General features: G+C 38.2%; 1 protein-coding gene across 10 annotated transcripts in view; it reads right to left on the bottom strand.

The window, feature by feature from the left end:
• AGFG1 (ArfGAP with FG repeats 1) overlaps nt 1–12,660 on the bottom strand; it is a 55,559-nt gene that overhangs the window by 6,924 nt on the left and 35,975 nt on the right. For 5 of the 10 annotated variants that reach the window (XM_067559688.1, XM_067559607.1, XM_067559868.1 and 2 more), the window contains exons 6-10: nt 6,217–6,336; nt 4,083–4,292; nt 1,785–1,968; nt 903–982; nt 477–569 (exon numbers count right to left, since the gene is read on the bottom strand). In XM_067559688.1, coding sequence (XP_067415789.1) covers nt 477–569; nt 903–982; nt 1,785–1,968; nt 4,083–4,292; nt 6,217–6,336 — 687 coding nt within the window. The remainder of the gene's footprint in view (nt 1–476; nt 570–902; nt 983–1,784; nt 1,969–4,082; nt 4,293–6,216; nt 6,337–12,660) is intronic. The other 5 variants (XM_067560015.1, XM_067560085.1, XM_067559937.1 and 2 more) reach the window with 4 other exon arrangements.

Genomic DNA, 12,660 nt, shown 5'->3' on the forward strand with positions numbered 1-12,660 from the left:
GAAACTGAAATGTTCCATGAAAACATGACAATACTAGCCTGGTTTCCTGCCAGCTCGCTCACCCACCAGGCTCCTTGGCGGCCTATTAGTGGGGAGCAGCGAGCCAGAAGCCAAGTTCACAACTCTCAGAAACCCTGGCTCTGGAGCAGCCCTGAAGCTGGTCTGCCCCACAACTGGGACTCCCAGACTCCGCACCAGGTGGGCTGCCTGGAGGGTTAGGAATGTTTTGAAAAGGTCAAAATGAAATGTCATTTCAACTTAAACACCTGTTTGACAATTTGGCTCTATGTCTTATTTAATGTCTTTTCATTGGAACAAATGAGAATTTTACATTAACTTGTGCATGATCTATTTTCAGGTCTTAATTTCTAAAAAATAAAGTTATGAAACTACAAATATAATGAAGTCTTGAAATTAAAAAACATATGCTTTTGCATACCATACAAAACTGTACAATGCAATTTTATTTTTCTAACCTGTTGCTCCTCGGCTATTGGTCTGGAATGGGTTTGTTGAAGGTGCCACTGGAGCGACAGGGGCAGCAACAAATGGATTTGTGGAAGGTGTTACTGAAAAGTTAAGACCAATTAATTATAAAAAAAAATCTTTACACAGTGCTATGTTGATTTTCATTTGTTCTACACATTCTTTACAAAGTCAAATACAGTCAGAAAAACTTTTTATATAAAGAGGTTTTTAAATACCCTCTCTGTGTTGGGTTCATAAGATTACACTTACACACACTTACACACTCTTTTAAAATACTACTTACATCATATAACCTGCACCGGCAGCAGTTTCTCACATCATTTCTAATTACAGTGAAGACAATAAGACACTAAACTAAAATTGAGTAATGTTTGCTTACAGTCTGCATAAATATTAGTAATATTTTAATATACCTCCAAATGGAGTAGGCAAACTCGAAGATGCAGGCTGTGTCTGTGCAGTAGCAGCCACTGGTACTGTTCCAAAAGCATTGCTGAAAATAATTCATATTCAGTTAATTGTTAAAGGAGTAACTCTGAGTTAACATATACAATTAATTTTGGCACATAAAAACTAAGTAGAAAAGGAATATTTATGCACAGTTTCAAAAATGCTATATAATCCATTAGTGCCAGGAGTTGAATTCTTGATGCCAAGGTCACAGGCTAAATATATTAGCGGTGAGAAATGGGAAATCCTGTCCACCAGTGACAAACTATAAAAGTATGGATAACGAAGAGAAAAAGAAATAGGCATAAGCTGCCAAGCAAAAGCTTTAGGAAAATTTGCATTTCTAAGCAATGTTACTACAGATGTTTGCTTTTAATTACTTTAAAAAAAAAATCAAAGACATGTTCATTGCAAATATCCAACTATTCAAAACCAAATCTCTTACCAGTAATGAGGCTATAAGCTTAAATATGCATGCAAGTAATCCATATGGAAGATTGTTATCCTCCAACAGAATTTAGTGTGTGTTGTAGGAAGGTGTAAAAGTGTTTCCCTGATAAACACTTGCTTCAGTTTCATTTTACAACCTCTAGCGGGCAGTACAACCACAACTACTGTTAAGAAAAGATGCAGTTTTAGTAGGGACACTAAATTCAACACCCAACTCCTGTCCAAAATTATTTCCCTACAAATTTTTAAATCATGACCTAAAGAAACAAGAAGAACAGTTAAATACAAGCAGGTTTTTTTTTTAAATTGATTAACACTACCATAAGGCTATTTTTCTGCCTATAGAAGCAGTTGGTTTAGAGCTAATTACTTTAACTTCTAACAAGAAAAAGTACCTGCTAACATTACTGGTGGAAGTATATGCATTACTAGAGGTTGCTGTGGAGCTGAACACACTGTCTAATTCTGCTAGAGCTGCATACTTGTCTGAAGATGCACTTGGCTGACTTGGGGCTGACACAGCAGGACCTGACGGTGCTGTAACTACAGTGCCGAAGCCACTTCCTTGCTCACTACCACCTAGAAAAGAAGATACCATATTGAAATTTAAAATGACATCTAACAATGATGTTTTCCCTACGATTGTCTTCAAATTAATAAAAAATTTTAATTAACTGTTCTTCCGACATTTAAGACTAAAAGTAAACAATTAGAACTTAATGCTGCCCTAATAAAGAGCTAATGAACTATGGTTCACAATCTCTATCTTGATAAGCACAGAGTACCATGCTTCAATAGGTCTATAGCTCCTAAAACAGCTTCCTAGTTCCCACAGATCATATTAAGTGAAGTACACTGCTCTCTCTTGCTCCATTTAAAAAGATGGAATAGTTTTAAATCTGTATGTTGTGACTCATTCTTAGAGTTCAGCTTTATATTTAGATGGAGACAATTTTTTTGTACATTTAGAAAGCAACAAGGTATAAGAAATATAACAATTAAGTTACAGAATGATGGAATGAATCTTACTTAATGATTCCCTCAAAGTAGGATCTTGCAGAAACCCACATTCCCAGGTTCTTGTGCCTTCTAATCATATGCTGGGGAGTATTCCCAAGCATACTGTATGGTATTTTCTACAAAAGATTGAATTCATGAGCCATGCAGTATATGTCACTAAAGCCACGTCATATCTTCCAACTGGTGGCTAATTTCCATTTATGTCCTAATAGGGTAACTACACTCCAAATCCTGAAAGGATGCTAAATAAATAATACAGATCCAGTGTATCAACTTCAGAAGAAGAAAAATGATAGGTAACAGTATAGAGTTGTCTTGTTTCCAAGGATACCTGTTCTCAGCAGATTTCCACTGAGAAAAAAAACTCCAGAGATTATTTTTACAAGTACCAGTGCATAGCATTTTGTAACGAAGATGTCTAAAGCACTGCAACAAACTGGAAGTATGCAACAGTGGGGCCGTGGACTGAGTAATAACACCTACTTTTTGGCATATGGAAGAACATGAACAAGAACAGCTGACAAAGGAAAGTAATTTAAGGATTTTTTTTTTGCAGGTAAAATGTAAGAGCAAGGGTAGTACGTCACTAATGATACCCTTAAGTAAATTTCACTGAGATAACATGGTCTATCCAGCAAACATGCACCAAAGCATGCAGGAGCAATAAAAAAAATGGACAACTTGTGGTTAAAAGTAGGGTATTTTTGAACATCAGTGTACCTTATCCCTCCATAAACACTGCCAGGTCAATGGAGATACAAACAATACTGAGCGACCCTTGATTGTGCACCTCATAGTCCTGTTGCATTTTTGTGTTGAACACAGATATAACAGCAATGTTTGTTAGAATAGGTGCAAACTTCAGCTTTAAACAAAAACTTCACTGCAGCCTTAGTTATGGAGCAGCCAGTGTCCACTCCACAATTAAAATAATGGCTCATCCAAAGAGTCACTCACCCCTTTCCCTCATCAAGACCATATAACTTTAAGGGAAAGAACATTAAAACCATATACTGTATCAGTTTTGCTTAGGAATGGATATACAACTTATTTACCATTTTAGTATGTGGGACTGAATCCAAAACTCCAATGAAATTCTTGTTACCATGCTTGTTCAATATATGGTTAATTTAATGTGCATACAAAGCCAACCAGTTAAAGGAGATTACAACTGTTAATATTTAAGAGAGCAACTAGCCATATAATATAAATATAACTATTTACATTATATGAACATCTAAGGAAGCTATAATGGTGGCTTTTGATTGTAAAGATAATCTTTATCTTTGACCGCAACTGGTATGATTGAAAGAATAAAGTCACCCACTCCAGCAATATACAGAAACCTGAATAATGTACTACTAGAATACTCTTCACTAACAAATCATTTTGTTGCCAAAATAAAAAACACTTGAGTGATCAGCTTTTAAAAAAGCATTTTTTTTTTATAAGTGCTATTTTGCAAATGACTGCATAGATTAGAGCATTTGCTTTGTTACAAGCAGCAACACAGCAATATAGGAGTTTAAAATGTACAAATGTGAAATTAAAATTGTTCAGAACAGACAATTTAAAGCATGATTAACATGGCTGGTTACCATTCTTGACAGGCACAGCCATCCTCATATGGAACAAAAATGTAGGATAACAGGTCAAAGAAAAAAACTTAATACCTTGCCCTGTGCTGAAGATATTATCTAAATTAGCAAGAGCTGCATATTTGTCTGCTGACTGGAGATTCGGTTTATTCACTGCAACTTTACTGGCAGCAGTTGCTGTTGTGTTGCTCTGAGAAGCATTGAAGGCTCCAAAATCAGCACTGGAGGATTTGGGGAAGTTATCAAAGTGAGCAAAGTTAGCATTCACTGATCCAGCACTTCCACCTGAAACAAAATAAGTTAAACATGATGGATACTTTAAAGGTATAGGAAAGTCTCTCCAAACGCTCTTGGTAGCAATATCATCCCACCTCTTGGTGGTTACAGTGGGCAGTAACACCACTTTTGTTTTTTATCCCACAGGCTAACTAAAACCCCTCTAACACACTTAAAATCCATCTTGAATCATTAGAATAAGCACATTTATAGCTGTAAACTTCTAAATCTGAAGCAAACACTGAAACTTCAAAAGCTTGCACACATAATTAGCTCTTGCAAAGCCATGTGTTTCAGTGCAACATTGTCAAGTTAACTAAAAAGCCACAAATATTTAGCTATAATATATTAGAGTTAAATTAGCTTTAATTTTATACATCCAAAATACAGCAACTCAGTTTTCCTACTGTAAGAATCCAGCAAAATAAGTAGGAGTTGCTTTATTTTTCTTAATGGTACAATATGCTTGACCATTTCAAACATCAGTAACCACTGCAGGCAAAAAGGTTAGCCTGAAAGTCCAGAGGTAGCACAATGAGATACCAGGCCAAAGTTCAGAGAGACTAACTCAGTCCTTTACTCCCAGATGTCATGGCTGCACCCAGACAGACAGACAGACAGACAACACAGCCTTGAGGGAGGGAGATAAAGGAAAAGAGCAGAAAGGGTTCAAGAACCCTCCTTTCACGGGCGGGGAAAAAAAAACTTTTGCTTTTCTAGAACACACATTAAATATAAAGAATTAAAATAAATGAATCAACATTATTAGGATTTATACAAACACTCTCTTGAGCCGAAATATAGGAATCAGTTTGAAAGCTCCAGCTTTTTGATGTATGCAACGAATTTTAAGTTTAAGTCTCTAAAAAGGTATTAATTTATGAGTTTCCAAATCTTCTCTGTGGATAGGGGATTCTGCTAATACATGCAAGGAAGATTTACATTTTAGTTGAATAGAAAAAGACGTGTGCATGTGTACATACATGTATGTACAGTTGGTTGAGTGCTCAGCCCATATTAACTATCAAATTGCTAGGGGTTTATTAATAAGTTTAAAAGCAAGCACAGACATAAGCAAAAAAGTTGAAAACCGGTAAAAATATAGGTAAGGCTGGAACTAACACAAAACAATGGCATATAAAATGAAACAAGCTGAGTTTCCTACTCTATGGAACTTACTGTGTACAGCCTGAAGAGGGAAAGCTGAAGTAAATTCACCAAAACTGCAGCTAGATGAAAGCGTTCTGAACGCTGGGACAGCCAGAAATTGTGAGGGGGGTTAAAATTAACAAAAGAAGGGAGAAAAAAAATTAAAAAAGAAAGTTTAAATGACACCACATTCAAAAGGAAAAAAGGAAAAAAAGTCAGCCAAAGATCTAGACAAACAGCAACTGTCAGCACAAGCAAAAGTTGTAAAGTATGACCAAATTAACAAGAAAAGCAAAATAAAATTTTAGCAGTAGACCCTACACATGAAATCTTCTGATAACAGAGTTGCCAATGTGGTAAATACATTAAATACTTGTACTACTCTTGTTTGCATTATTTATCTTTACTGAAATAAAGAAAAGTTCTCTTGGTAGATGGAAATCACAGATGTAATCTCCTTTGATAAATGTAGTCTGATATTGAGTAATACCAATGTAGTTACATTCAGTAAGCTTACAAATATTTCATGTGTAGGGCTCATTATAAACTACAATGTCATAAATTAGGAGACTTCCCAACAGTGCCAGAAAAAAGTAACAAAACAAAAACACCATACCAAGTAACCAAACAGAAAAAGGCATTCATTTCAGGTTTCCCCAGAGCTTCAGATTATGATTGAGTTAAAGCAGGCAAATAGATGCAGGAAGTAAACTGAAGTATTTTCTAACTTGTATGTCTGGATTATTTTGTATTAAAGATTAAATCAGAAGTGCTAGTAGTCTACCTGTATTTTGGGGCTGAAAAGGAGACTGACTTGCTGTGGGGAAACCTCCAAAATTACTCGAACCACTAGACTGTCCAAATGCATCAAAGTTTGCAAAACCTGCATTTGCAGAGTTCTGCGCTGTAAATTGTAAAGGAACAAAACATGTTAATGGATATGAAAAACAAAACATGTATTAACTGAAGTAAATTATGGTTATGTTGGTCTTTGAGTCAAGGACGATTTTTCTCTTTTTATAAATGAAGCATTGTGTTCTCATCTAAAGTATAATACATGTCCAACAGATTAAATTATCTTCCAAATTTATTTTAAGCCTTTCATATTTGCCTTCACAGCTCTGTATCAGTAAATTCCCACTCATTTTCTGTAGTTCATTTCTGTTAAACCATGAATGATATGCCACCCACTCCCAGTTACTGCATGACCTCAATAAAAGATACATTTTGATTACAGTACGTATGTAATTGCAGCTCATGCAGACATACCCATGCTAGCTTTAATCTCGCTAGCATGGCTAGCAGTGAAGCTGCAGCTGCACAGGCTTCAGCATGGGTTAGGAGTACATGTAAAGTTTGAGATGAAGCCAATATATGCAGTTTCGCTGCTAATTTTAGATTCACTAGATAGATTAAAGCTAGAATGGGCATGCCTACTCAAACTGCAATCAGCTTTCAATTGCAGCATAGACATACCCAAACTCAGATTCATCTTAAACCTATAGTACTGCCACAGACAGCTCTGAAGACAGAACACCAAGCCCTGGTCTACACTTATCTGGAGATTTGGCTGCAGTCGACGGGAATTACACAAACTACACAGAGTAGTTTGTGTAACTCCTGTTGACTGCTGTGCTTCCCTTCTGTACGCTGCCTTCACTGCACTGCGCTGATGGGAACTGTGTTCCCATCGACACAGCGCTACGCTACTTGAGGGGGTGGTTCTACTCAGTCGACTTCCTGATCGACTGAGCAGGTCTACACTGACTGCTCAATCGATCCAGAAAGGTCAATCTGGTGGCAGCGACTTTGCCGCTGTCAGTATAGACATATCCCAAATTTGTAACTGTTAGAAGAGTCAAACTCCAAACACTGTTTTCCAGTAAAATGTGAATCAATAGGCTATTTGACTCTTATTAGTCTGGTTTGGAAATGTGAAATATGGTCTACGTCTAAGATGTATTTTTACAGCATTTGAAAATGTCAAGTACTTATATATGAAGTAAAAGATTGTTAGAGGGAATTTGGTTTGTCACTACTTAGTTTGTTTTGGATACATACTATTTAGAAGTCATTCAACCTGTCAAAGCATTCTGAGCACTATGCAATTAAAATGCAATTTAAAAAAAAAAAAAAAATCATAAAAGAACATGATGCTAAAACAAGCAGTGAAATACTAAAAAGATGCCTTCTTTTGCAAAACAGCATTTATATTAATTTGGCCTTTGTTCTTATTTTGACTCTAGATCCAGATACTCAGAATACTGGACAACTAACAAAAATTGCACACCAAACAATATTAGGAGTAAAGAGAGAACCGACAAAGGAAGGAAATTCAGAATTAAGACACCCACTCTGCCTTCAATCCTTCCCTTTGTGTCATGGCATTGCAGGTAACCGAGACAAGATAGCAGTTAGGTTAAGGGAGTCAGGTGCTCAATTCCTATTGAAGGACAATATAAGTTGTGTTCAACTCATTGGCCCCTTTGAAAATTCTAGCCACCATTTACATGTTACACTATGCAAGCAGTAATGACCAGAAGAGAATCCCTATACATGAATCTCTCTACTTTAAAAAATAAAAAAAAAGTAAGTCATTTTAAAGTTAATCTATAAACCTCTCGATTTCAGTTGGCATAATAGATGGGAACGGGTTCTTTGGAGGTACTGAAGTATTATCAGGTGGGTGCTTTCAATTCATCTGGAGCAAATGTTTACATTTGAGTTATAAACCCTAGAAAAACAATAAGCTATAATAGAAATGCTGGTGCCTATAGTGTGTCAATTCTGGCTATGAAAATAAAGAATTCTTTCAAAGTATAAGAATTAGATAATAAGCATCTACACCATATATTCAGAATGGAAGAGAAGTCTGTATGAAAACTGCATATATTAAATGCTGCTAGTTATCTCTCTCTCTCACACACACACACACACACACACACACACACACACACACACACACACACACACACCTTTCAGGACGTTTGCTTTATTTTAGACCACCTTTACAGCTATCCATGATAGCTTGTATCTGAGGAGTCAAGTAAAAATAACAGTGAAAGAAACAAGGTGGGTAAGTTAATATCTTTTATTGGACCAACTTCTGTTGGTGAGGGGGGAAAAAAATTTTACCACCTCACCCACCCCCTCTCTCTAAATATCCTGGGACCAACATGGCTACAAAAAACACTGCATAGTGAAAGGAAGGCATGCTTGGTCAAGTTCAGCTGTGAAATTTTCACAATTTGTTTGAAGTGGAAGAAGAGCTTCTATGGAGATCTTGACAATAATAAGGAATCTGATGATACCTAGATGCCTCAGACATGCAGTGCTATGGACTACAACTCCAGATTGTACTAAAGCTTTGTTTTTAACCAGTGCCTGGCTAAGACAGAGGCTATAATGAAAGCAAGCAGATTGAGGTCTAATTGATATAAGATGGAGATGATACTAACTGCTGAAAAAGGCATTTGTAGAAAAAGCCATACATGGTGCTTGCCCCCTAGATAAGTTCCGTTGACCAAACGGGGGTAAGTAGTTCACAATTTTAAGATACTTCTGCATTCCCCATTGCTCCTGGAATCCCAAACAGTTTTTTCCAATTTAAATATGACCTCATTACTTCTCTCATGAGGATCTTGCCAGAGTTAACCATATCTGTGACCTCCAGAGTGAACTGCTGAAACGCTTTTCAAGAGGACTACATTTGAAGAGTACTTGGAAGCAACAGCTAATGCAGAACACAGTGACTGGCTTGCTTAGCAGTGTCATCTACGTGGCCCATGTTACAGTAAAATTGCACTTACTTCCTATTTCCTGACAGGTTCAATTCCAGTGTTGATTCATTTTTAAATCTTTCTACATGGCTCAGAAAACAGCTAACTGAAAATCTCTCCCCACTTTTTACATCTTTGCAACATCGGAGACCAAAATGTTATACCCTTATTCAGAGTAAGTATATATAAATAAGTTGGGGCCTGAATGTATTTTCAGTGGTAGGACACCTACCCTGAAATTCACTCCTCCCACTGATAAAAAGCACAAGTCTAACGTTCAAAGCCAGATCTGTCAGTTACTCTTGACTAGCGTGAGGGTAAGCTAAAGCTAATTATAGGGTTTTTGTCTCCCTGCATTTAGATAAGAAGAAAATTAGTTTCCTATTGGTTAATTCTGTACACCAAGAGACACTGAGAAGCACACTTTTCGGAGTGAAAAAATTAATCTGTTCACAATTCTAAACAGTTTTACAGTTACTCTTGTTTAATCTAGACTTCATAATTATAAGTGTTGGAAAATGAGGGTAATTTTTCATTGTACAATAAACTGGAGCTCCTCCCCTGACATGAAGATAGTCTCTTTCTTCAGCCTCCCAATTTCTTTATTACACATTGATGTTGCTGGAAGAACCACCCTTTGAAGACATGATTACATCCTCCATGTGTTTCAAGTGATGTCTTTATTTTGCTGGCTCCAGTAGACTATCTCCTGCATACAAAAACCTAGTATTTTCTGACATGGTCATTCAGATCAGGGGTTACATTTTTTGCAGCATGGACTACTTCTGAAGAGAATGTCTATCAACCCCTCCTGACAAGAATCTCATGACACATTCCCACATCTTCCTTAGGGAAAAAAAGTTACTAACTTGTTCAGTAACTCATTTTCTCTCATTACTCTTGTTCATTCTACTCTTGGTGTCTATGCACCCAGAGTATGGCCGTAGGAAACTTTTTTTTCTTCCAGCGGTATCCGTTGAGTGGCTTGAGCACCTGCAGCTGCCATATTCCACTGGCATGTGAAGTATAAATGGAAAAAGCCACCCTTAACCCCACTCAGTTCCTTCTGGTTGGAACTCGTGTAGAGGGGCAGAAGGGCAGGTCATGAAATGGACATGTGCAACGTATCTCCCAACACAGTTGCAAAAACAAGTTAGTAACAGATTTTTCTTCTTTGAATGATTGCACATATGCATTCCACTCTTGTTTTCATGGCTTTTGATACACTAAGAAGTGGAATTTAAATAAATTTAAATAAAGTTTGGAGAACGCCTCATCCAGCTCTAACACTGTCTCTGGGGTCTTGAGCAACAGCATAATGGGAGGAAAACATGTAGATTAATGGAGAAAGTTGCCCTCTACAAACATCTACAACCATAACCTGAGGCAGAAATAACATCAAAACAGACTGATCTTGTCGTATGAGCTGACACTGAGCGGTGGTGTGACATCAGTCAGGTCATAGCACAGGTGTATACAAGAGTCTATCCAAGAAAAGAGTATTTGAACAGAGACTGATTGTCCTTTTATTAGGTCTGCCACCACTATGAATGGTTGGGAGGACTTATGGAAATGCCTGGTCCTGTGCAGATAGAATACCACAGCTCTTCAGACGTCCAATATCTGTAAAGGCTCCTCCTACCCTGTTCAAATGTGGTTTGAGGAAGAATGCAGGCAAACAAATGGGCTGGTTGATATGGAAAGAAAACACCACCACTGGATTGAACCTGGGATGAGGATGCAAATAGGCCATGTCCTTAAAGGATATTGTATAGGGAGGCCCAGACATTAGGGCACAGAGCTCTCCTACCCTTTTGGCCAACGTGATGGCCACTAAAAATATCACCTTCACTGACAGATGAAGCACAGAGCAAGTAGCCAAAGGCTCAAATGCTGGACCCATAAGTTGGGACAAATACCAAGTTTAGATCCCATGTAGGGCCACCATCTTGTATCTGAGGACACAACTTGCTAGGCCCTTCAAAAACCTTATCGACATGTCAGAGAAAAAAGCAATTATCCTTTTTAGAGTGGAATGCTGACATAGTTCAGTCTAAGTACATCTGGTAGCTAACAGCCAAACGTTGGTGTTTCAGATGCAATAATTAGTTCAGAATATGTTGAACCAAAGAACGGAACAGTGATATCCCACATTGACAAGACCAAATGGAAAAATGCCTCTACTTCAAGAAGTCAGTAGGTCTTGTAGAAGGCTTTCTACTATTTAGAACGATCTCCTGAACCTCTTCCGAGCATGACCACTCTCTAATATCTCACCCTGGAGCATCCATGTAGTTAAGTGACAATACTGTAAAGCTCGGATGGAGTTGGCACTGATGAATTCTTGAGATATTCGGTCTGAGTTTAGTGGAAGTGAGATTGTAGGTTTCACGGATACTGCCAGGAGAGTGGAGAACAAAACTGTGTTAAGGGGCCCAAGTGGGGGCCACAAGTATGACTCTAGCCTGGTCCCATCTTATCTTTAGTAATACCATGTGAATGAGTGGAATTAGGAGAAAAGTGTAGAGGGGCTTGCCTGACCACAGCAGCAAAAACACATCTGTCTGGGACCCTGGGCTGTGATCTAGTAGGGGAGCTGAACTGCTGACACTTTGTTGATCCTTTTCACACACGAAAGTCTACTTGGGAAATCCCACCAATGGACAGTGCACATATGGATGAAGAGACCACTCAGCGACTCGTAAATGCTGAGCTCAGATGGTCTGCTAGAGGTAAGATGCTTCTAAATCTATCAAGCTGGCAATGCACAGCCCTCATAGCAGAACTGCCTCGATAGAGTGGAGAAGAGTGGGCTCTTCCCTGCTTGTTGAGACAGAACGTTACTGCTGCGTTGTCTGTGACCATTTTTCTTTATGTGTGAGAAACATCTGGCACTCCAGTTCGATAGCTTTCAGCTCTAACAATGCGTAAAACTAAGTTTTCTGAGGACCATAGATCATGGGTCTGCAAAGAACCCAGATGGGTTCTCCATCCCAGGACACATGCATCTGTTACTAGCATGAGCATCGGCTGCAGGCAGGCAAATGGAACACCTGCACATACATTGAATGAATCTGTACACCAATCTAGAGAGGCAAGAACATAATAGAACACCCTCATCACCAAGTCTAGCTTATAGTGGTTCGGAGAGTAGATGGATGTCAACTAATCCAGAGTAATTCTGGAGAGCAGTCTGGCATATTGAATTACACAATGGTAGAAGGCCACATGCCCCAGGAGTCTCAAACAGTTTTGTGCTGTTGTGACTGGATGAGCTTTCATATCTGTAACAACTGATTGAACGGGCTGCAACCTCAAGTTCAAAAGAAAAGCCCTGCCTTGTGAGGAGTCCAGTACAGCCCTATAAACTCTATTCTCTGGACCAGGGAGAGGAGAGACCTGTCTGCTTTGACTAGCAGTCCCACAGCACTGAACGTTGCCTGGATCAG

The sequence above is a fragment of the Emydura macquarii genome, unplaced genomic scaffold, assembly GCF_026122565.2.
Source record: "Emydura macquarii macquarii isolate MOO-44397 ecotype Brisbane River unplaced genomic scaffold, CSIRO-AGI_Emac_v2 contig_18, whole genome shotgun sequence".
Lineage (NCBI taxonomy): Eukaryota > Metazoa > Chordata > Testudines > Chelidae > Emydura > Emydura macquarii.